Raw genomic sequence first — 24777 nt, 5'->3', positions numbered from 1 at the left:
AACTGAAAGGAGCAGCTACAAAAGTAAAAAATGTCCAAGAGGCGTGGTCATTGTTAAAAAAATACCATTCTAGAAGCACAGTCCAGATGTATTCCACACATTAAGAAAGGTGGAAAGAAGGCAAAACGATTACCGGCATGGTTAAAAGGGGAGGTGAAAGAAGGTATTTTAGCCAAAAGATCTTCATTCAAAAATTGGAAGAAGGATCCAACAGAAGAAAATAGGATAAAGCATAAACATTGGCAAGTTAAATGTAAGACATTGATAAGACAGGCTAAGAGAGAATTTGAAAAGAAGATGGCTGTAGAGGCAAAAACTCACAGTAAAAACTTTTTTAAATATATCCGAAGCAGAAAGCCTGTGAGGGAGTCAGTTGGACCGTTAGATGATCGAGGGGTTAAAGGGGCACTTAGAGAAGATAAGGCCATCGCGGAAAGATTAAATGATTTCTTTGCTTCGGTGTTTACTGAAGAGGATGTTGGGGAGGTACCCGTAATGGAGAAGGTTTTCATGGGTAATGATTCAGATGGACTGAATCAAATCACGGTGAACCTAGAAGATGTGGTAGGCCTGATTGACAAACTGAAGAGTAGTAAATCACCTGGACCGGATGGTATACACCCCAGAGTTCTGAAGGAACTAAAAAATGAAATTTCAGACCTATTAGTAAAAATTTGTAACTTATCATTAAAATCATCCATTGTACCTGAAGACTGGAGGATAGCAAATGTAACCCCAATATTTAAAAAGGGCTCCGGGGCGATCCGGGAAACTACAGACCGGTTAGCCTGACTTCAGTGCCAGGAAAAATAATGGAAAGTGTTCTAAACATCAAAATCACAGAACATATAGAAAGACATGGTTTAATGGAACAAAGTCAGCATGGCTTTACCCAGGGCAAGTCTTGCCTCACAAATCTGCTTCACTTTTTTGAAGGAGTTAATAAACATGTGGATAAAGGTAAACCGGTAGATATAGTATACTTGGATTTTCAGAAGGCGTTTGACAAAGTTCCTCATGAGAGGCTTCTAGGAAAAGTAAAAAGTCATGGGATAGGTGGCGATGTCCTTTCGTGGATTGCAAACTGGCTAAAAGACAGGAAACAGAGAGTAGGATTAAATGGGCAATTTTCTCAGTGGAAGGGAGTGGACTGTGGAGTGCCTCAGGGATCTGTATTGGGACCCTTACTGTTCAATATATTTATAAATGATCTGGAAAGAAATACGACGAGTGAGATAATCAAATTTGCAGATGACACAAAATTGTTCAGAGTAGTTAAATCACAAGCAGATTGTGATAAATTGCAGGAAGAGCTTGTGAGACTGGAAAATTGGGCATCCAAATGGCAGATGAAATTTAATGTGGATAAGTGCAAGGTGATGCATATAGGGAAAAATAACCCATGCTATAATTACACGATGTTGGGTTCCATATTAGGTGCTACAACCCAAGAAAGAGATCTAGGTGTCATAGTGGATAACACATTGAAATCGTCAGTTCAGTGTGCTGCGGCAGTCAAAAAAGCAAACAGAATGTTGGGAATTATTAGAAAAGGAATGATGAATAAAACGGAAAATGTCATAATGCCTCTGTATCGCTCCATGGTGAGACCGCACCTTGAATACTGTGTACAATTCTGGTCGCCGCATCATGGAGAAGGTACAGAGAAGGGCTACCAAAATGATAAGGGGAATGGAACAACTCCCCTATGAGGAAAGACTAAAGAGGTTAGGACTTTTCAGCTTGGAGAAGAGACGACTGAGGGGGGATATGATAGAGGTGTTTAAAATCATGAGAGGTCTAGAACGGGTAGATGTGAATCTGTTATTTACTCTTTCGGATAGTAGAAAGACTAGGGGACACTCCATGAAGTTAGCATGGGGCACATTTAAAACTAATCGGAGAAAGTTCTTTTTTACTCAACGCACAATTAAACTCTGGAATTTGTTGCCAGAGAATGTGGTTCGTGCAGTTAGTATAGCTGTGTTTAAAAAAGGATTGGATAAGTTCTTGGAGGAGAAGTCCATTACCTGCTATTAAGTTCACTTAGAGAATAGCCACTGCCATTAGCAATGGTTACATGGAATAGACTTAGTTTTTGGGTACTTGCCAGGTTCTTATGGCCTGGATTGGCCACTGTTGGAAACAGGATGCTGGGCTTGATGGACCCTTGGTCTGACCCAGTATGGCATTTTCTTATGTTCTTATGTTCTTAAGATTCGATAAATCAGGCCTATTCCCCTCCCTTAAAGAAACATTACCAGTTTTTTGAGTTAAAAAGCTGATTTTTTTTTAACTGAAGGTATCTGCTCAAGTGGGATTTTTAAGGCCTCTTGAAGATATTTCTTGAAAGTCACAATAGGTATGTCACCCAAAACTTTGAGGAAATTCAAGAGTCTGATATTCAAATGCCTGAGAAAGTTCTCGACTACTTCTAAACGCCTTGAAGAGGCCAAAGAGTCCTGCACTAGGTCTGTAGACGTGTCCTGTAGCTTTTTCACTTCTATCTTTAGCGTCTCAGTCATATGCACTTGCTCTTGTTGTGCTTGAAAACTGTCCTTGGACACCTAGTCTAGTTTTCTCCCCAAACTTGCTATTTGAGAGATTTGTTCCTTTATCAGTTTAGACATACCTGCCATCATTCCCCAAAGGGAGTCCATCGAGACAACCTCTGGTTTGACCAAATCCTCTGTCTCCAGATCTTTTAATCCAAATTCCTCTGTTGAACCATGTTCCTCTCCAACCAGAGAGATCTCACCTCCAACCGCTCCTCCCTCCGGTGGATCCGGGGCATTCAACAACGAGGAGGTTGGGAGTTCCTCCTCGTCACCACCGCTCCTCCCTGCAAGCACAGAGCTTCCGACGAGACTTCCACCCTCAGTCGGTTGTCTGTGCAGAAGCGGCAGGATTCGGTGAGGATGCAATTAGAGGTTGCTTTGAATCTGGCGGGCTTAAGGTGATTTCCCCGGGTGATATCGTGGCCTCTCTCCGCGAACCGCCAATGAGGCTCTCCGCCGGTTTAGAGTGTGCAGTGACGGTGTACTGGGTGATCAAACGCTGCTCCACCGCAGGATCAGGGTCCGCTGGGAAGACTCTAATCTTGCCCTGCGCTTATGCGGCATAATAAAAATTACTAAGATCAACTTAGTTCTTAGATATTTGCGGAAACAGCAAGCGGGAGCGCGACAGCACACACCGTCTAAGTCGTCATCTTGGAAACGCCCCATGACCTACATGATTTATTTTTACTGTACATGTCTTATGTAATTTTTTTTTATATGTGCATATTTATGTATATGTATTTATGGAGTACTATTCAATATGTGTGCTTAATATCATCCTGTGGTTTTCTTATTATTTTTTTTATCACTTATTTATATATATATTTATTTATTTTTGGTTTTGTGTTTTAGCCCCTGACACAGCCAATGTGCAACACTCGGCCACTTGATCCTAAGGTGACAGATTCGTCTTACTTTCTTTGTGCCTTCTGGCTTTGACGGATTGTCTTCCGACTTGTTATGTGGGTCACTCTAGCATGCAAGGTCATGTGGGTCCCAAACATTTTACCTAATGAACCCTTAAGACAAAAACCACACAATGAAAAGACATGACCAGAACGTGAAGTTTAAAAGCATGTTGACCACATTATTCAACAACATGTGTAGCCGCCAGAATCAAAGCAAATCAACATCATCGGTAATCACATTCTGCGAAGACAAGATATCAAATGACACATGACATTGTAACTGAAATGACCAGTCCATTTAGTCGAGACAAATATATTCATTGTTATAAATGACAACATGACAAATACAGTTTTTTGATCTTATCCTTTCGCAAAATCATGATTACTGCAAAGAACCTAGAAAGTGGAATTGGCAACCCAATAGAACTAATGCCAACACAAGTATATGATGGCAAGCGAAGGCCCAGACAGTCCAATTGAAAGAGTGCATTCAAAGGGGACAGCCTAAAGGCCATGGCAGCAAAGTTCAAGAAGAAGCAGCAGGACCAGGACTGGAGAATTACAGCATGGATGCAGCAGGACCAGGGAAACACAGCATGGAGGCAACAAGATGAGGACCAGAGAAGCTCAGTATGGAGGCAGCAGGACGAGGTCCAGAGAAGCTCAGCATGGAGGCAGGAGCCCCAGGAGATGAGACAGTAGCATCGAGGCAGCAGTCCCACATGATGAGACAGCATGGAAGCAACAGCAGGATGAGATGAGATGAGAAACCAGCATGGAGGCAGCAGTAGGATGAGATAAGAGACACCAGCAGCAGGACCAGGAGATGAGACATGATGAAAAGAGACACCAGAAGAAACTGTGACTGGATACAGCATCAAGGAGGCAGGACTACAGATAGAGCATAGAAGAGGGCATTACAAGTAAGCAACAGAACAACACAGGCAGATAGTAGATCATGAACATCAGCAAGCCAGCACAGGAACTCTGTAGTCAGGATGGACCCAGCAGGTATCTTCCATCTAGCTGGCACAGGAACTCTGTACAGAAACTGGCCTGGCTGGTTTGGACAAGTCATCTTTTGAGTGAAATTTTTTACTCTTTACAACTTGAGGCCTCATGGGCTTTTTTCTCACCTGGGCTTTTGGCTGGTTGCGGGTGGCATATCTTTGCTGGGTCTACCCCTGAGCCATCCTGAGAGCTAGGGCCTGCTGCACGGAGTGGATTCCTGGGAGGATGAAGATAGCACAGGTGCAGGCTCTGGCAATCTTTGAATTAGTTGGGTTATGGCGGATGTCAAGTTGTTGATGGAGGTGGAGATGGTGGTTAGGCCCCGCGTAAGTGCCGCTGTCTGCCCTGCTCGGCGTTGGTGTGGGCGACCTGAGCCCACTTCAACTGCACCAGTTTGCCAATATATGGTGCAGTTGGAGCCCATGCTTCCTCTCAATACGGTCAAGTGTGTCCTGGCAATCTGCTCCGGTGCTGCTGGCGACACAGATACTGTGGTTGGTGGTGGCTGAGGCACTAGCTATGTCTCTAAATTTAGCATGTCCAGGCTGGTGGGCTGATATGGCTGGCTCTCAAGTGCATCCCGCTAGTGACGTGGCATGCTGGAGGCAGGTGGGGACTGGCCATCTTCCACCCATAGCAGAGAAGTCAGGACCATGAAACTGGAGAGGTTTAGGAAGCTCTCAAGCTGTAGGGGTGGGTCAAGGGCTTGTTGAAGCTGGTGCTGTTCTGGTGGCTGCTGCTCCTCCTCGCTCCACTGGGTCTGGGCATCAAGTTGCAAGCTGAGAACTGGGGCTGTACTGCTGGTCCCTGTGTCTTTATGACTGGGACCGGGATTTCCTGGCTGAAAACTGTGAAAACAAAGAAGAAGACATAAGTATTTGGCATAAGATGTGCACTTTGCATCAATCAATTAATGTGAGCATCTTATGCCAAAATACGTGGACATCTGTAGCGGACTTGACATTTACAGGTGACAAGTTACCAGCCACAGTTCGCATCTTGTGCAGGGCCTCGTCCATCCCCTCGAACACATCCGATCCCAGACACTGAATGAGACACTCCTCTATGGGCATGAGGACAATAGGGCACGGGGCTCCTCTTCCCATCTGGTGCTAGTATCTGTTGCAGCTCGCCACCTTGTTTTTCAGCTAGGCCTTTATGTCATGGTAGTGGTGGGCCACCGGCTCTCCGGGCCTCTTTATTCCACTGCTTTGGGATATGGCCTGTGCGATGGTGTGCCATATCTGGCCCTTGGCTCACCTGGACATCTTCGCTGTTATAGTTCCCAAACAAAATGACATGCTTATTGCTGAGGACCCAGGTGATGATTATCTCATTGTCCCTGATGCTGAACTTGTATGTGCGAAGACAAGTCCAACCTCCTGCCTGGCTGCCAGAGGAGCGGGTTGCCACTTCCACTTCCATAGAGGTGGTGTCACTCTCCTAACTCTCGCTCCCAACTCCCTGCACCTGCCCTGCCCTGCCAACTCCCCCACCACATCCTCTCTACCTACCCTGCCATCCTCCTCATTCCATACTTGCCTGCCTATCCCCTTCCCCCTCTTGCCTCCTCCTGTCCTTTCCGTATCTCTACTCCTTACCCTACTCCTACTACCACTCCTGCCCTCCTCCTCTCCTCCCTCCTTCCCTCTCCTTTCCACGCCTTCCACGCTCCTTCCTCTCCAGCACTGAACATTTCTCACTCCGCATTCCTTCACCACCACACAAAGATAAACTGACAAACTTTACAAACATACAAAAATTTTCCACTCACAGATAAAGACAAGAGCAACAAGACAAGAGATAACACTAAACAATAGGACAACTCACTCAGAAATTGCTATGAACATCTACTAAACTCCGACCAAGAACTCACCTCACCTCCTCTCTCCCCCACATGACACACCCTCAAAGAGGCAGCTGCAGGTAGACAGTACATTTAAACAAAGAAAATAATGCACCAGACGTAAAATGACGCATGACATGCTAATGCACCGCACAACACAATACTGCATCGTGTGACATGATAAATTATTGCAAGTTAGGAAACTTACCTACATGACGCGGTATAACAAATTTCTCTAACCACACTTTTTTTTTTTTTTTTTTTTTAGCACAGATGCTAATGTGCCATATTTCTGCTTTATTTATAGCATTTTGATGATTCTAAGCCTAAGTCTGTACCTGAAGCAACTTACTTGAGGGTAAAGTGATTTGCCCAAGGTCATAAGGAATTTGAACCTTGGTTTCTTGGATCATAGCCCACTGCTCTACCACTAAGCTACTCCTCCACTGGTTCATAGTTGCATGGCTCCAGAAGCAGCCCTAGTTCATGGCAACGCGATTGAGAACTATTACTGCAATGACTGGACTGGGAACAGATATAAACTGGGGGGAAAGGTCATTAAGTTTCCTCAAGGGGCTACTCCTCCAATAGAAGTATAACAGTGAAGAAATTATATAAAACAACAATTAATTTCATTAAGCTTGAAAGCTCTAGTAGTATTTTTCATGCATATTTATTTATCTGTCTATTGAATTTTATATACAGTCATTCGGTTTCGCCATCATAACGGTTTACAAAAAATACAAAAGTTACAAGGTTAAGGAGGATAACGAGGGTTTCAAAAAGGTTCAAAATCTTGTTAACATAGGGATATCATATAGAAGTTAGTTATTCAGTTTTTACATTTCAATTCTTTATAATACATGGTTATGTTGAGTTTCATTTTTCTTCAGGTTAGATAGGAGGGAGTTGGCATTGTGTTGTTCATTGAGAGAGTTGGTTTTACAGTTATATATTGCAGTAATAAAGCATAAATTTCACCTTTTTCTTTTGGTAAAAGGAAGGACAATACCCAGAAACAAACAAAAATGTCAAATATATAATGAAAAAAATTACAAATAAAATTCTGCTATCATACCTCCTGTAGTAGTAGACCTTGTTAAAGGTGTTGGTTGAGCTGTATTCTGTTCATTAAATTGTCTGTTTAGTTCTTCTGCAGAGTGTGAATGAAGTTGTAAAAACTTTGTCACTGCAGCTGAAGCTTCTTCCTTAACTGGAAATATCATATTTCTAAGAATTGGAGCATCTTCCTTCTTAACGCGCAAACAAAGCTTTTCCATTTCTCTGATATTGGCTTGCAGTTGCTGCAGATGAAACAATTTAAAAACATGCTTATTTATATTTCTATATCGCTTCCTTAGCATTCCTGCAGTTAATCAGTCAATCTACTTCTGAAATCCTACTTTATGTAGTCAAATGTAAATTTAGAGGCCTTGAATAATTGTTTCTTATTTTTTATGATTTGGTTTATTTTGTGAGCTGTGAGAGCTTTAGGTATCGGGCGGCATACAAATATTTTAATAAATAACTAAATAACCCAAACCACTATAAACAAAATATCAAGCCTCAAATAGGGATTTCACCTAGAAAGTTAAATCTAATTATTACAATATTTTTTTTTTACTGTGCTCTAATCATGCAATACCTACAAAGCCTTGTAAATATCTTCATACGCTTGTATATTTTTCACATGCTGGTGTCTAAAAAATGCAAATGCATTAAAACAGCTATTTGTTTCATTAATCTATACAACATACTCTACACTTTCATGGAAGAGCAATTACAGAAATATTACAAAAGTAATTAAAAATTAAAAAACAAAAGTCTATTTAAAAATGATGTTCAGGGTGGATCACATTAATTCACATTCAACAATAACAGGGCTGGTGCAAAGTTATTAGGTGCCCTAGGCAAAACTTACAGCCTGCCACCCCGGGTCATACCCTCCCTACACACAAATTAAATTATGCATTTATAATTTTACATGGAAACGGGCATTCAGAACTAACAATAACACTGATGAAGCATTTCACCAATTTGTTACTGTTGAATTGTTGACCCGTTCTATGTTTATTGCTCAATGTTCTACGTTCGATGTAACGCCATAGCCGCGACTGTCCTGTTCAATTGTAAACAGATATGATTTGATATCTTTGTTCAAGAATGTCGGTATAGAAAAATTCTAAATAAATAAATAACTAAATAAATATTGCTTATAACATGAATATTATATTTACATGCACTGCTGTAGTGACAACCAGAAAAATCTGCAGAAAAAAAAGTAAAAAGGACACTTGGAATTGGTATTAGGCCTATTGTAATGTTTGTTGGGTGTGGGATTGGCCCTCAGAAAGTCATGAATAAACTTTATTACGATTATTGTAAACCTCCCATACAAAAACAGCAATAATTACCAGAATTCAACAGTAATAACTACACGTATGAAAAAGCAACACTGCAAATATTACACCAGCCTAAAACACCAACACGCCTCCTATTAGCAAAATAGAACAAGCCGGGTTTCTAAAGATCCCTACACAGAAACTACAAGCTAGCAGAATATATCACTTCAGTCATACATGCAGAACACAGACAGACCTTCATCAAATACAGAATAAACACACCATAAACTATAGATAGAAATGTATCGGCAAAAACTGAATTGGAAACCACAAGAAGTGCAACAAAAAAACAGAACATAACCATTCGACATTAAACAAACAATAAAATCAAGAAATATAAGTTATCAATAGAATAAAAACATACTAATAAAAATAAATGTCATAATAGCTGACAACTAGAATATCCAGTAATTTAAAAGTTATACAGATTTTCTCAATATCAATAAACTATTTAAAAACAGATACAAACAGCATCTAATAATTAAAATTAATAAAGATTTAAAAAATCCCCTACTGTCCATAACTGGCATCATTTGAATTCCAGATGCCCTAAGATTGTGGTGGATTAGCAGGGGGAGAGGAGAGGGGTTGTTCCTCAAACTTTATCTTCTCTCTCATATGTACACACATGCTAGCTCTCACACATACACAGACAAGCCCCATCTCTCATTCATGTATATACCTACGGACATGCTTTCTCTCTCATACATGCACACAGAAATGCTCTGCCATCATACATGTCCTGTCTCACACATACGACCTCATACATTCAAAAACACGTTCCCACAGATGCACACTCACATGACCTCTCATACATACAAAAACACATGCTGTCTCACACGCATACAGATAATGCCCTCTCATACATGCACACACACACAGACATCTTCGGTCTCATACATGCACCATACACACACGTCTCATACATGCATACATACCCTCTCTCATATACACACACACACAAACATGCTCTCTCACTCACTGCCCCTCCACCGGCATCACAAGGCCAATAGTTATAGCCTCATCATTTAGCCCCCGCAGCCTCCAATGCTCTTCCTCTTTCATCAGGCTTGTGGGGGTTGATGTTTCTCTGCCTCCTGTGCAGCTTCCTACAGCAGAGCATCAATTGGGGCCGATGTTATGGCTTACTGAGTGGGCAGAGCCATGCTGCTCAGCTGCTGCTCCTCCTCCTGCTGTTCATTGCAGCGCAGGCTAGGACCAGTACCGCTTCTTCTTGCAGCAAGGATGCACTTTTCTTCTTCCTGCCTACGTTGGTATCGGCATGGTCTCTCCTTCTTCTCACCTGCGTGGGACTATGCCATAGCACTTTCTCTTTCAGCCGCACAGCAGATAACACCTGCCATCGAATCATCTGCAGGCAAACCTCCATCAAAGAAGAATCAGTCACACAGCATAAGCTTTGCATGGGACAGTATGGATTCAATAGCTCTTTTAGGTACTTGGGAACCTTCTCCCTTCACACACTTTGTCACAACAAAGTCAGATTAGTTCTGCTTCAAAAAATTGCCTGAACGAGACTCATAATAAATTAAATATAGTCCACCTGTATCCAATCACAATAGCTGAAAGGATTCAAATATTCCTGGACGAAGAATCTAGCTGCTTCTGCTGAATGAAGTGAATTTGAATCAAAGATCAAAATATGCCCAATAAGGAGCTGTCTAAAAAATCTGAGAAAATGTTTTTCAAAGGTACTGATTGGGGGAAAGCTACAATAAAATATCAATGTGTCTGAATATCCCTTGGGGCACTATCAGGTCCAGCTTTGTGAACTGGAAACAGTCACTTCCACAATCAGGCCATCCCTCCAAAGTAAAAAGTCATGAGTTAAAAAAACTACTGCAGAAGTTCACTGTGACTTTAGAACAGGGATCCCCACACTTTTTAAGAGAAGGTCCAGGAAGGTGGAACTCTGCCTCAGAGTTCCAGGGTGAGTGGCAGATAAACTGTCAATACTTTTTTTTTTTTTATTATTTCTTTTTTTTTTTTTTTTTTTTAAGAAGTTGGAAAATCTGCCACACCCCTGGAAATCCTGCTCCCTGGCTTCTCCTTCTCCTGCATCTGCTCCCTGAGGTGCATGCGTTTGTACATATATGTGGCCTAATCCTCTCCTGCATTTCATTCAATTCCCTTCCTTCATTTTCTCCCCTTCCCCTCCCTTCTCAGTCATTTGTTCCTCTCACTCACCCCATTTCTTTTCCCTAGTCTCCTCTGCCCCTCCCTTTCTTTCTCCTCACCTCCCCCATTTCCTTTCCCTTCCCTCTTGCTTAATTTCATTCTCATCCCTCTCATTTGCTCTCATTCACCCTTTCCTCCTCTCCCTCACTCTTCTTTTCACTTCATTCTTATCCCCTTCCCTCACTCATTCATCTCCTCCAGAAGTGTCCTTCAGCAGGATGGCTTGGCCTTCTCACCAGCAGCTTTCTTTGGCCACCTCTTCTCTCATTGCCAGGGCCTGGGAACCTCCATCAGCCTTTCTGCTGCTGCAGGTTAAAAAAAAAAAAAAAAAGACACAGAACCCTTCCTTCATGGGCCAAATCTAGGCACACAAAAGAAAATTATAGTGGGGCCAGCCAGACGAGCTCTGTGGGCCAGGACCAGCCTGTGGGCCATAGTTGGAGGACCCATGCTTTAAAAGAACTATGACCAGGGACAATGTTGACTGTTCAACAATTTCAAGATTACACCACAAACATGGCCTGGGGCCTGTATAGGAAAGTGGCAAGAAGGAAGGCATTAATGAAAAAAAACATGTGATATACTGCATAGCAGTTGCAAACAAACACTCGGGAGACACTGAATGCATATAGGAGAAGGTTTTGTGGTCTGATAAAACCAAAGTGCAACTTTTTGGTCTCAATGCTAAGTGACATGTGTGGCATAAAACAAAGCACATCACCCTGATAACATCATCCCTAAAATAAAGCATTGTGTGGTACCATTATGTTGTGGGAATGCTTTTCAAGAGCAGGACAGGGAAATGAAGATCAAGGGAAAGCTGGAATGGTGCAACATATAGGCAGATCCTAGAGGAAAACCTTTTTCCAGTATGGCACAGACCTGGGACTGGGGAGAAGATTCACCTTTCAGCAGGACAATGATCCTAATCACAACACATAAGCAACAATGGAGTGGTTCAGAAAGAAAGTGAAAGTGAGTGGTCTAGTTAAAGCCCAGATTTGAATCCAATAGAAATCAGTGGAAAGGCTTGAAGATTGCAGTTCACAGATGATCACTAGACAACCTGAAAGAGCATGAGCTTTTCTGCCAAGAAGAATAGACAAACACTGCACTATCCTGTTGTGCAAACTTGGTAAACACTTATCATAAATGACTCATGGCTGTTATTGCTGCAAAAGAGGTTTCCATTAAAGAGTCAAGAAGTGTAAAGACTTAAAAAAACAGAAAGTCTTGATTGTGTGTTATTTTTTGAATATTTCTATAATAGTTCTTTCACAATGAAAGTGTAGAATAATTTGTGTAGCTCAGTGTAACAAATTCGTACTTTTATGCAGTTTGATTTGCATTTTTTAGTCAGCAGAATATGAAAAATATACAAGGATATGAAGACTTTTACACCCAAGATGGATGAGTTAATTTGGATTTAATTCAAACCACTGCTTAACCAGGAAGCTAGAGTACAGTGATGGGTTCTCTTGATGTACTTAAGCTTTTGTGAGTTGGCTTCACTTGATTCAAAAAATTCCAACTAAACACAAGCTCCAAAAAAATGTCCACTTTTAGTCAAACTTACATTATAGTTGGAGTGTAGACATGAAGAAATACAGTGGAGTGGAGTAGCTGCCTAATGTTTAGAGCAATGGGCTGGAAGCCAGACTTCAAATCCCACAACCACTCTTTGTGACCTTGGGTAAATCACTTTATCCTCCATTACCTCAGGTATAAATTTATAGCTAGATTTATTCAGCCATCATATAGCTACATTGCATGTTAAACAGTGTTTAACATGCAATAAATGCTGTATATCATGCAATATAGCCATATCAAAGCAATATCACACGGTTTGAACCCGAAACTCACCCCTACTACACTGAGCTGCTTTGTATGGCATATGGATGCATGAATTTTGCAAATCTACGTAACATACTTACATAGTAATATACATAGTAATGACGGCAGAAAAAGACCAAAATGGTCCATCTAGTCTCCCCTGCAAGCTTCCCAAGGTAGTAACTGCCACTCTGTGCAGGTTACCCCCATGTTTCTCTTAAGGGTAGTAACTGCCACTCCGTGCAAGGTTACCCCCAAGCTTATTTATTCCCATCCTCTAGCCTTTAGGGATCCACAGTGTTTATCTCATGCCCCTTTGAAATCCTTCACAGTTTTAGTCTTCACCACTTCCTCCGGAAGGGAATTCCAGGCATCCACTACCCTCTCAGTGAAGAAATATTTCCTGACACTGGTTCTAAGTTTTCCTCCCTGGAGTTTCAAATCATGACCCCTAGTTCTACTAAATTGTTTCCAATGGAAAAGGTTTGTTGACGACCATGGATCATTAAAACCTTTCAAGTATCTGAAGTTCTGTATCATATCACCCCTGCTCCTCCTCTCCCTCCAGGGTATACATAGTCATGTTCCTCAACCTCTCCTGAATTTTATGCTAATAAAATAATGTGGCTGATTTAGAAAAAAGTCAGCCCCATTATTTTAATGCATTTCAGGGAGATGTAGATAATCCATCACAGTGACATCAGGATGCTAATGTGCCTTCTGATGTCCCCACGATATTAAAAAGCCATTCAGCCCTAATCTACAGGGCTCTATGTAGACTCCATGACTCCACCGCCACCTCTTGAGGCAGCAGGGACCCCCCAAAACGCAAAATAAAATTTGCATTCTTTGCATAGCAATGCCCCAATCCCTAGTGTTCACTCTTCCCTTGATCAATAATATAGCCCCCATCCTTTAGAATATCCCCCCCCCCCCCCAAACACGTACACCCCAACCCCTTCCTCTCACTCACTATCATAATTTAAAATCCCTGGTCTCTAGTGGCACATCCCCCCACCCCCAAGTAAGAACTTGGGCCCCCTACTATACCTCTAAAAGGTTGTCAATGGAGCTCAGTAGGGGCCTGGAGTACCCCACCTTGCTCCAGGCCTAGTCAATACCATTTTTTCAAAATGGCCAAACCAGTCAATTCCCCTGTCATGTGGTAGAGGAAATGATCAGTTCCTCTACCATGATAGGGAAACTAACCAGTCTGCGCCATTTTGAAAAATGGAGTCAACCTCCACCGAGTCTCAATAACAACTTTTAGAGGTACTTTTGAGTGGGAGGAGGGCCACTAGAGACCAGGTATTTTAAATTATGTCAATGGAGGGGGAGAGATGGAGTGTACATATTTATTTATTTAAAGCTTTTTTATACCGAAGTTCATTTGCACATCACATCGGTTTACACATAACAGCAAAACGATGAGAGAGAAAGGAGGAAGGAGTTACATCAAAGTCATTGCTAGTTATGAATTTAGCGAAGAAAACAGGGATATTTAGGGAAGAGATATTGTGAGGGGTGGAGGGGAAGTGTATTTATTGGGGGGGGGGCTATATTATTGGTCAAGGAGAGGGTGAACACTAGGGGATGGGGTGTCACCACACAAAAATAGCAATTTATTTTATTTTTTTGCATTTCAGGGGGTCCTTCTCACCTTCATGGAATCTACATAGACCCCCGAGGAAAGAGTTTGATTTTTTGGGGGGGCTGGGGGTGTTTTTTCAGACTGCAGGCTAAAGTGATGGCAGCCCCAGCCAAGGTGATAAAACTGCGCCACCCTTGATAAAATATCACAGTTTGATAAATGACTATAAGCCCTCTGGAGATACGGAAATACCTACAGTACATGAATATAATCAGTTTTGAAGTGCTGAAAGGTGGAATTTAAATCACATTAAATAAAGGTCAAGCATAACACAACTTGTAAGGCATATCTTTTTATTGGACTATATTTGTGACTAGCTTTCAAGAGTTATCCTTTCTTCATCAAGTCTCTGCAAACTGAGCTATGGTTGTTTTTACTTGAATATAGAAATAAATTACAGGATGCATGTTATAAATTTCTAAAGCTACCTATCCTGGATCACCCATTCATACCAGAAACTATTACTGAATTAATTAAATTAATCCTGGCACATAATTACATCAACTTCAACAAGGTTATATATTTGCAGAACGGAACGGCTTTGTCTACCAGTATAACACCATGGTATACCATTCTTTTTATGGCAGAATTCAAAGAGACATTTCTGATTTAATGCCCTACCATTCTTTCAGATATTACTGACACACTGACAACATTACTGTGATCTGCACTGAGGCGAAAAGATTCAAATAAGTGTACACATTTTTAATGCATTTCATCCACCAATAGGATTCAAAATAAACTATTCCACAAAAATATAATCACCCTATCCCCTCTCCTTCCCATTCTTGACCTCTTCCCCCACTCCAAATTCCTTTCAGTTTGCAACACTTTACAGTTTTTAAAACAAACATCACTATTGTAATGCAATCTATTTGCGTATTCAGGCAATATCATCCACAGTTCATTTTGCATTGATCTGACAAAGAGGGCACAGCTCTTGAAACCTAATCACAATAGTTAAATTAATCCAATAAAAAGGTATAATGTCTCAGCCAGGGCTTTTCCTCTGTTCGCTCTGGTTGAAGTTTGTTGCTGTTATGCCTTCTTAGAGGAAGGGTAAGGTTAGAGTTTACCCCTCGGAGCCTTCCTAAATCACAGGACAACGTTCTATCACAGAGTTCATGGTGTCTGCACCTATAGAGGGCGATTTCCCCACTGCCGGGTCAGACGGAGGAGAATTAGCCTCAACTGGGGATGAGGCTTCCTTCAGCCCCCTTGTCATTTGGCCACCGCCAGCCCAGCGTGAGATTTCTCATAGTGGGGCTTCAGCATCACTGACTAATCAGGGGAGCCTCTGAGAATGAGGATGTAAACGCTAGTTCAATATCTGTTGGGGATGCCGCTGTTTCTCTATTTCTGGAATTGTTGGGGTCCTTGGAGAGGGCTGATGGTGAGTCCCAGTCTTCTTTTCAAACATTTTCAGTAAGTTCAAATCCCCCTAAACATGTGGTGGTTAGTCTGGACGCACTCTGGGGCTTGATTGCCTCTATTGGCTGTGCTTTTGTCACCACATCGTCTATGTTACGGCTATGGCTGCTATGCAGCCGCCTCACCACCAGAGGTCCCCTACGAGCATGTTCTTCTGGCTGGCCCACTCCTTCCTGACTGTCTACTCTATACCCCAGACTTTCCTTTATAACCCTGTCTAGCAGATCCATCGGTGCTTCAGCATCGAGCTCGCCTGGGCTCCCTGCTCTAGCCTCTTTTGCCTGCTGTGTGTGGTCTACGGGCCTTCTGTCCGCTGTCTGTGGCCTACGGGCCCTCTGCCTGCTGTCTGTGGCCTACGGGCCCTCTGCCCGCTGTCTGTGGCCTACGGGCCCTCTGCCTACTGTACGTGTGTAGCCTACGGCCTGCCTACCGTGTGTGTGTGTGGCCTACGGGCCTTCTATCCGCTGTGTGTGGCCTACGGGCCTTCTGTCCGCTGTGTGTGGCCTATGGGCTTCTGCCTACTGTATGTGTGTGGCCTACTGCCTTCTGCCTACGGTACGTGTGTGGCCTACGGGCTTCTGCCTACGATACGTGTGTAGCCTACGGGCTTCTGCCTACGGTACGTGTGTGTGTGTGGCCTACGGGCTTCTGCCTACTGTGTGTGTGTGTGGCCTACGGGCTTCTGCCTTCTGTCCGCTGTGTGTGGCCTACGGGCCTTCTGTCCGCTGTGTGTGGCCTACGGGCCTCTGCCTGCTGTCGGTAACCTACGAGCTTTCTGCCTGCTGTGTGTGTGTAGCCTACGGGTCCTCTGTCTGCTGTCTGTAGCCTTCGGGTCTTATGCCTCGCTCTGCTGCCTTCGGACTTATGTGTTTCATGTTCAATGTTAGTGCAGTCCTGGTTTGTCTGTCCAGTTCTCTGTCAGTCTTGTTTCCTCAATTCAGTCACTTATACCTCCAGTTATTATCACTCATACCTGCACGCTTCCTGAATTCATCCTTACCAGCACCCAGTTCCAGTTCCTGTTCACTTTTACTTGCAGTCACTCTCATACATACCTTCATGCTGATCCAGTACTAAAGCTCACCCATACTTCCATGCATCTAGTATCAGATATTGCCAGCCTGTGTTATACTCCATCTGTCTACTCCACCTTCAGATTTACCATAGGGTTTTCTCATTCCTGCCTGCACCAGCCAGTGCTAGACACTACTGTCTCTCTCCACCCCGAGACACTCCTCATAGTGGTGTTCACAACATGAGACCTGTGCCCAGTCGTAAGTCTAAAGCAGTCGCTGTTTCTACTCATCTAGAATCTCATATCTCTGTTTGCTAAACTAATCAAAATCAAATTCAAGAAAAGGCTTCCCTTATGGAACATGACATTTGTTCTACGAAATCTACTCAATCTATAATTATTAAAAAATGTGGTATTTTACAGCGGAGGGTGGAATTTGTGGAGAATAGGTTAATTTCTCTTAATCTGAAATTTTTTAATTTTACTAGGGTGGTGGGTAAAGCTCCCAGAGTTACTTTAAGGAGATATTTTCTTGAGATACTGAAGATCCCTCCAGAAACTGTTCCTGCTTTTTTTTTTTTTTTTTAATTCTTTGTTTATTAATTTCTTAATACAATACATAAATATAACTATTGTATTTGTAAAATACAGAAAAGGGAAAAGGAAAATACATCAATTCAAATTATTAACCTATTATATATATATCTTCCATTTTCTGTAATCTATTTGCAAGAAAATAAAGAGAAAGTGTAATATATTGGAGCAGACTACAATGAAAAGCTTTTTATATAGCTATAGGAAAAAGTAAGCTAATTTCCCTATCTTTCTATTTCTCCCCCGACTTATCTAATCCCACAAGTGTACTAAGATGTTCTGGATCAGTGTAATGATACATGGATACCGAAGCAAAAACTGCCCTCCTCTCTCAAGTACAGATTGTCTAAGAGCAAGAAATCTTTTCCTCCTAAGTTGCGTTGATTTAACTATATCTGGATATATCCAGATTTTATAACCGTAGAAGGTTTTCAATCTATTTCGAAAAAAGTATCTTAATATGTTTTCTTTATCCAAAATAAAGGCCAATGTAACTAACACATTACCTCTCTTTTCAATTACTAATTCATCCTGAGATTTTTCTAAAAATTCTGATAGGTCTAATGATAGCTCAGCATTTTTCATTTGCTCCTCAGATTTTTCAGTTTGTTTTTCAACTACTTGTGTTTGCTCTTTTACTACAGTACCTGTATTTGTTTTAATATAAAAGGCTTTAACTATTGTTGGCATAAGTGTCTCCGGTATCTATAAAATTTGTACAACATAAGATCTAAAAAGTTCAATTGGATTTACTTTACTAGTAATTGGAAAATTTATAATCCTTAAATTCAATATCTGGGAATAATTTTCTATGTTCTCTAACTTCCTCAACATCTCAGTCTCCCCTTTTATCTGGTGTACTTGAATTTTTTCTATTTGTGATACCCTTTGTTCTATATCTTTCATATCTTTCTGTTGTGCTATCATTACCTCTGCATTACTTTTCACTACTGAATTAGTCTCATTCACTGCCTGTGTCAAATTATTAATAGAAGAGTCCAACTTGGTCAAAAATGTCCATAAAGTTTCTAAGGTTATATTTGTGGGTCTCTCAGTTAGTTCATGTAATATTTTCTTTTCAGTTGCAACTTCCTTTTTCCCTTTTATGCCCTTTTCAGATGTTTGGTCTCGCTCCGATTTTTTATCTGCACTTATGGAGGATGCAGTCTTTATGTTCAAAATCTCCAACTCATCTCCATTTGTTACTTCACTTTCTTCCATACTCCCAGTTTCTCCTTGGGAATTTATTGGCTTATTAAGGGATAGTATCCCTTCTTTGCCAGGAGGTGTTGGTGTGTGCGGGGCCCCTGGACTTAAGGAGATGTCCTCGGCCAATGGGGATATGATATGCTCCATATCCGTCCCCATAGCGGCCCCCTCAACAGGGGTATTTTGTGGGGAATTAAGCCAATCTGTCACAGTCCTTTGAGCAGAGTTCACTGTTGGAGTACTAGAATTTGGCCTAATTTTGGCCTTACGTTTCGTATGCGGCATAAATATGCCCTGTAATAAAACTCTGTTCCGGAGAGGCAGCGGCTGTGCTTACTTATAATCAATACACTTCTCTTTAAGAAGGTTGAGGAGTTATAATACAAAAGCAAATTATCTTACTTGCAGCTGTTTTCGCTGATTTCCGATATCAGATGAAATGAACTTTTATCAAAACGTTTTCTTTTAAAGAAATTTTACCTGCTTATCCAGCGAATCCGGTCGGAGCCGGTCAGAGCCGCGCGCCGTCGGCAGCTACGCGCCGTTAAACAACCAATTTATATGAATTTCCGGCCCCTCCTGTTGACGTTGCAGCTGATGATTGGCTGTTCTGGGTAGCCGTCGGGGCAGGCTCACGTCTACCCCCGGAAGTCCCGTTTCAGTCAGAAAACGAAGGTAAAGAGCTTAATTCAGGTAGGCAGCCGCAGGAAAATAAGAAACTCTTTGCACAGTCACCAGGTAATATCTCCTCACCTCCAATTGTTCCTGCTTTGAATAAAGTTTACTTTTTGCCCTCAGGTGAACCGTCAGATGCAAGCGGAGTCTCTGGATTTATCACATTTCTTAGAATCTTCTAATTATGAAGTATCTGAAAAAGCTACTTTATTGGTATCTTTCCTCAAAATCTGATCTCAGCCTGATTATGAAAAATTTCTTTAAAAATATTTTTTGTTTATGGGCTCTGGTGTCAGGATTTTTCCTGATCTTTCTAGAGCCACTCAAGAGAGAAGAAAAGGCTTTTTGGCATTAGGTAAGCAAGTTTTGACATTAGGAGCAACTTATTTATTAAGATATCCTTGTAAATGTTATGTCAAATTCCGTGATGATACGTTCATTTTCTTTGTCCCAGAACAACTGAAATTGTTTATTAATTCCAGGAAATCTACTAAGGCTTCAAGCCCCTTAAGCAATGACAGTTAATTAGAATATCTAACTTGATTTTGCAAGAAAAAACATGTTAAGCTGTTTCTTATATACTCTGTATTTTCTTTCTTTTTGGCTCCTCAAATTACTGCTTCCTTTATTTCTTTTCTTTTTATTTGTGGTCTAATGTAATTCTTTTCCTCAAAATTTTCTCTTTTTTCTGATTGATATATTTCCTGTTTCTGTGCAAAGTTCATATTTGCAAAATGTATAAAAATGTAATGAAGTAAAAAAAAGTATAGGGGTAGATTTTAAAAGGTGTGCATAATGGGCGGCATAGATTTTGCAGTTTGCACACTTGTGCGCGCACTATACAAAATTTGTGCATTTATTGGCCGTGATTTGTGCGTGGTCATGAGTAGTGAGCGCTGCTGCGCGCACAAGTGTACTTACGTGCGCAAGTATACTTGTGCGCCTCCTGCAATTGCACGCACGCACGCCCGTGCGCTTGCGAATGCGAGGGCGAGACTTCCCACTTCTCCCACATACGCACCCCAAGATGGCTGGCAGGGGAAGGCAGCCAAATTTCATCACCAGGGACGTGGAACTGTTGGCGTCCCTAGTGGTGGAGAAAAAGAGGATATTGTTCCCCATACACTGCAGGAGGACCAAATTCCCCCGCCTTTGGCGGGTGCAAGCCGGTTTCAATGAACATGCCTCACACCTACGTGGAGTAAGTCTACTACAGCAGATGGGGGCACTGGGAGGAGCAATAGCCTAGTGGTTAGAGCAGTGGACTATGAAGCAGGAGACCGGGGTTCAAGTCCCGCTGTTGCTCCTTGTGACCTTGGGCAAGTCACTTTAACCTCCATTGCCTCAGGTACAAAAACTTAGATTGTAAGCCCTCTGGGGATAGAGAAATACCTACAGTACCGATGTGATATCTCAATTGAATGTCGGTATATATAAATAATAATAATAATAAATGTCAGGTTAGGCCTGAGAGGAGGAACCAGACAGAGTGTTATAGTTTAGTGGATTGGATGGGGAGTGTAATGTTAAAAGATTATTGGCAAAGCTTATTACCTGCATGAATATATAAGCTTATTATCATGGTTCTTCAAGGTTCATAAATGTTGTTATACCACTCAGTGTCACATTCAAGTATGCAGGTCCTATTATCACTATCAGAGTACACTCATGATCCTCTCTACCTTTTCTTCTAATAGATAGAGGACTTGAAGAAGAAGGCCCAGTGGCTGCGCCTAAAGAGGAGGAGGTGGCTTGAGTGGAAGCAGGTGGAGTGGGCTGGGCCTGGTGGTAAGTGATCCTTCCATGCTACTGGAATTTTCTATCTTCTTTCTGAACCTGAATGTACAGTTTATTCTGACCTCTCCTTTTGTTTTACAATGCTACAGATCCTGAAGACGCCAGGCCAGGCCCAGCTCCAGCACAACCACAGGCGGCGGCCATATCTCAGCACATACATACTCAATTAGAGAAACAGAGCACTCAGTGCTACCTAACTGTAAGGAAAATGTTGCTGCCAAAAACTGATTGTGCAACAACGACTTTGGCTGCTCGAGCCAGGGACATGCTGGCCTGATCAACCAGCCTATGCCCAAAGGAGTAATAAGTCAGGCTTTGTGGTAGCAACTGTTGGCGACAACACAGGGGTAGCAACTGTTATCGACTGTTGGAAACTGTTGGTAACGACACAGGAGAAACCACAGTGTTCATCAACTTTCCTGACGTGTATAAAAAGCAGAGGGGTGGAACGGCGAGACAGGAGTCTTTTGGAGCACCTTCGTAGACGTACAAAGTGCTGCAGATTCCCCTTCTTCACCTAATCAATTGACCAGACTTCTCGCACAGACAGGCTGATGTATGAGGGGTGAGGAAACCTGAATATCCATGGACAGGTATGTGACTTTGTATATATGTATAGAACTGTAAGCTTTGAACCATGACGTCATGCAAATAAATGATATCATAGAGAGCGTGTGGCAGTGCTTTTATTCTTGCTCCACACAATTGGCGTAGTCGCAGGATGTCTCTGTTTAAAAAGAAATCCAAAGAGCCTAACGGAAGAACAGACGGGGATAGTTAAATAGATCTTAAAATTCCCGGCTGGGAAAAAAAACCCGTATCAGTTATTGGCTCAAGAATGGGCAGTTAACACTGGCTTAGAAGCATGGGACGTAGGCAGTGAATCATTAGATATAGTGAATCAATTGCAAAAGATTCCGGTAGTAAAAGGAAAAGAATTAGCTACTGTCTTAGCAGGATATCAGAGATGTCATGAACAGAAAAATGTTCTGCAAGAACACCTAGCAGCTTTAGATAAAGAACTAGATGAGGCCATACAGGCCAACATAATGCTACGGTGCCATCTAGAGGCTTATAGGAATAAGTCGGAACAATATCAATCGGTTGCTGAACGAGCAGCAGTCCGATTAGCACAGCATAAATATAGGAAGCGGAGAGGTCGAGGAAATCATACTAAAGTTAGGGCTTGCATAATGAAAACAGAATGGGACCCCGAAACATGGGATGGAGATATATGGGATTCCACAGATAGTGAAAGAGAAGCCGAAATAGACCCACCGTATGAAACTATGATAGGGCAAGCAGCCCCGTAATACGTAGAAAGTTAAAGCAAGCTAGCGATGGGGTGGCGTTGGCTAGTGAAGCCACCCAGATGCTGGAGGATTTTTCACAACATGAGATAAGCGAAATTTTAGACAGAATGAGACAGCGTCTCGGCGAACCCTTAGATAAGTGGCTAGTCCGCTTATACGAATCAGGGGCAGGAGACATTACCATAGATCAAAGAGATGTCAAGCGTTTTACCATGATATCAACAGATCCCGAGATTAGAGCTGCAGTTAGAACAGTAACGGGGGACGGGGACATGACCAATTTATTCATGGTAGTTGCCTACACAGCTAAATCTCGATATCCTACTATAATTGACTGGCCAATAACTTCGCGAACATTATACTCCATGAGGGATATTATACAGCGGATTAAAGAATTAACGATGCAGGTATGGTGCATTCGGGAGGGTGCAAGGCAAATTTACCACCCTGACACTTCCTCATACTGCACGCACTGATATAATGAAGAATTTGACTCCACAACATAAATCGATTATGTTGACTTTAATGATTAATAATGCGGGAAAAACAATTGGAGATTTAATCAAAGCAATTTGGGAGGTTTTAGAGCTGGGAGCCTGTGACACGGACGGGTGTGAAAAGCGATATTTATTAGGGATGTGAATCGTGTCCTCGATCGTCTTAACGATCGATTTCGGCTGGGAGGGGGAGGGAATCGTATTGTTGCCGTTTGGGGGGGTAAAATATCGTGAAAAATCGTTAAAAATCGAAAAATCGAAAAACCGGCACATTAAAACCCCTAAAACCCACCCCCGACCCTTTAAATTAAATCCCCCACCCTCCCGAACCCCCCCAAATAACTTAAATAACCTGCGGGTCGTTAAAAATCGAAAAATCGAAAAACCGGCACATTAAAACCCCCTAAAACCCACCCCCGACCCTTTAAATTAAATCCCCCACCCTCCCGAACCCCCCCCAAATAACTTAAATAACCTGCGGGTCCAGCGGCGGTCCGGAACGGCAGCGGTCCGGAACGGGCTCCTGCTCCTGAATCTTGTCGTCTTCAGCCGGCGCCATTTTCCAAAATGGCGCCGAAAAATGGCGGCGGCCATAGACGAAAAAGATTGGACGGCAGGAGGTCCTTCCGGACCCCCGCTGGACTTTTGGCAAGTCTCGTGGGGGTCAGGAGGCCCCCCACAAGCTGGCCAAAAGTTCCTGGAGGTCCAGCGGGGGTCAGGGAGCGATTTCCCGCCGCAAATCGTTTTCGTACGGAAAATGGCGCCGGCAGGAGATCGACTGCAGGAGGTCGTTCAGCGAGGCGCCGGAACCCTCGCTGAACGACCTCCTGCAGTCGATCTCCTGCCGGCGCCATTTTCCGTATGAAAACGATTCGCGGCGGGAAATCGCTCCCTGACCCCCGCTGGACCTCCAGGAACTTTTGGCCAGCTTGTGGGGGGCCTCCTGACCCCCACGAGACTTGCCAAAAGTCCAGCGGGGGTCCGGAAGGACCTCCTGCCGTCCAATCTTTTTCGTCTATGGCCGCCGCCATTTTTCGGTGCCATTTTGGAAAATGGCGCCGGCTGAAGACGACAAGATTCAGGAGCAGGAGCCCGTTCCGGACCGCTGCCGTTCCGGACCGCCGCTGGACCCGCAGGTTATTTAAGTTATTGGGGGGGGGTTCGGGAGGGGGGGGGATTTAATTTAAAGGGTCGGGGGTGGGTTTTAGGGGGTTTTAGTGTGCCGGCTCACGATTCTAACGATTTATAACGATAAATCGTTAGAATCTGTATTGTATTGTGTTCCATAACGGTTTAAGACGATATTAAAATTATCGGACGATAATTTTAATCGTCCTAAAACGATTCACATCCCTAATATTTATATGAGAAAGATCATATAGGCGCCCAAGTCCCTGAATGAATGGAAAGTGCACCGAAGGGTTTCAGAGATCTTAGGAATAGAGAGACAGAGGCTAGGGTTTCCAGAAGGGATATGTTTGCCGCTTTAATAGTGGCAGGAGTGACCAAAAACAAAATCGATTGCATTCCCACCAAAGAAATGTATAAGTTGTATCTACAGAAATGTAAAGGTAAGCCTAAAAAGGTTTACAATACTGAAAAAGGAGGAGAGGATGTTAGTTGTATGTTACTGGAGAAAATGTCACAGTTGTTACAGGAGAAGGAGAGGGAGGCAAATCAGACCAACCCTTTCATAAATCAGGGCAGTGCAGTCCCTAGTGCCCCACCCAAGGGACAGGACAGTACCCGGATATATCCAGACCTATCCTGGGCACAATAGGAAAAGGGCCATACCCCCCGCATTGCTACCACCACAACAGATAATCATCTGCATA

General features: G+C 42.6%; 1 protein-coding gene across 3 annotated transcripts in view; it reads right to left on the bottom strand.

The window, feature by feature from the left end:
- STX17 (syntaxin 17) overlaps positions 1-24777 on the bottom strand; it is a 237667-nt gene that overhangs the window by 83196 nt on the left and 129694 nt on the right. For all 3 annotated transcript variants that reach the window (XM_029589914.1, XM_029589912.1, XM_029589911.1), the window contains exon 4: positions 7405-7630. In XM_029589914.1, the coding sequence (XP_029445774.1) occupies positions 7405-7630 (226 nt within the window). The remainder of the gene's footprint in view (positions 1-7404; positions 7631-24777) is intronic.

Source organism: Rhinatrema bivittatum, chromosome 2 (assembly GCF_901001135.1).
Source record: "Rhinatrema bivittatum chromosome 2, aRhiBiv1.1, whole genome shotgun sequence".
NCBI lineage: Eukaryota > Metazoa > Chordata > Amphibia > Gymnophiona > Rhinatrematidae > Rhinatrema > Rhinatrema bivittatum.
Note: the sequence above shows the minus strand (reverse complement) of the source record. Positions and strands in the feature narration are given on the sequence as shown.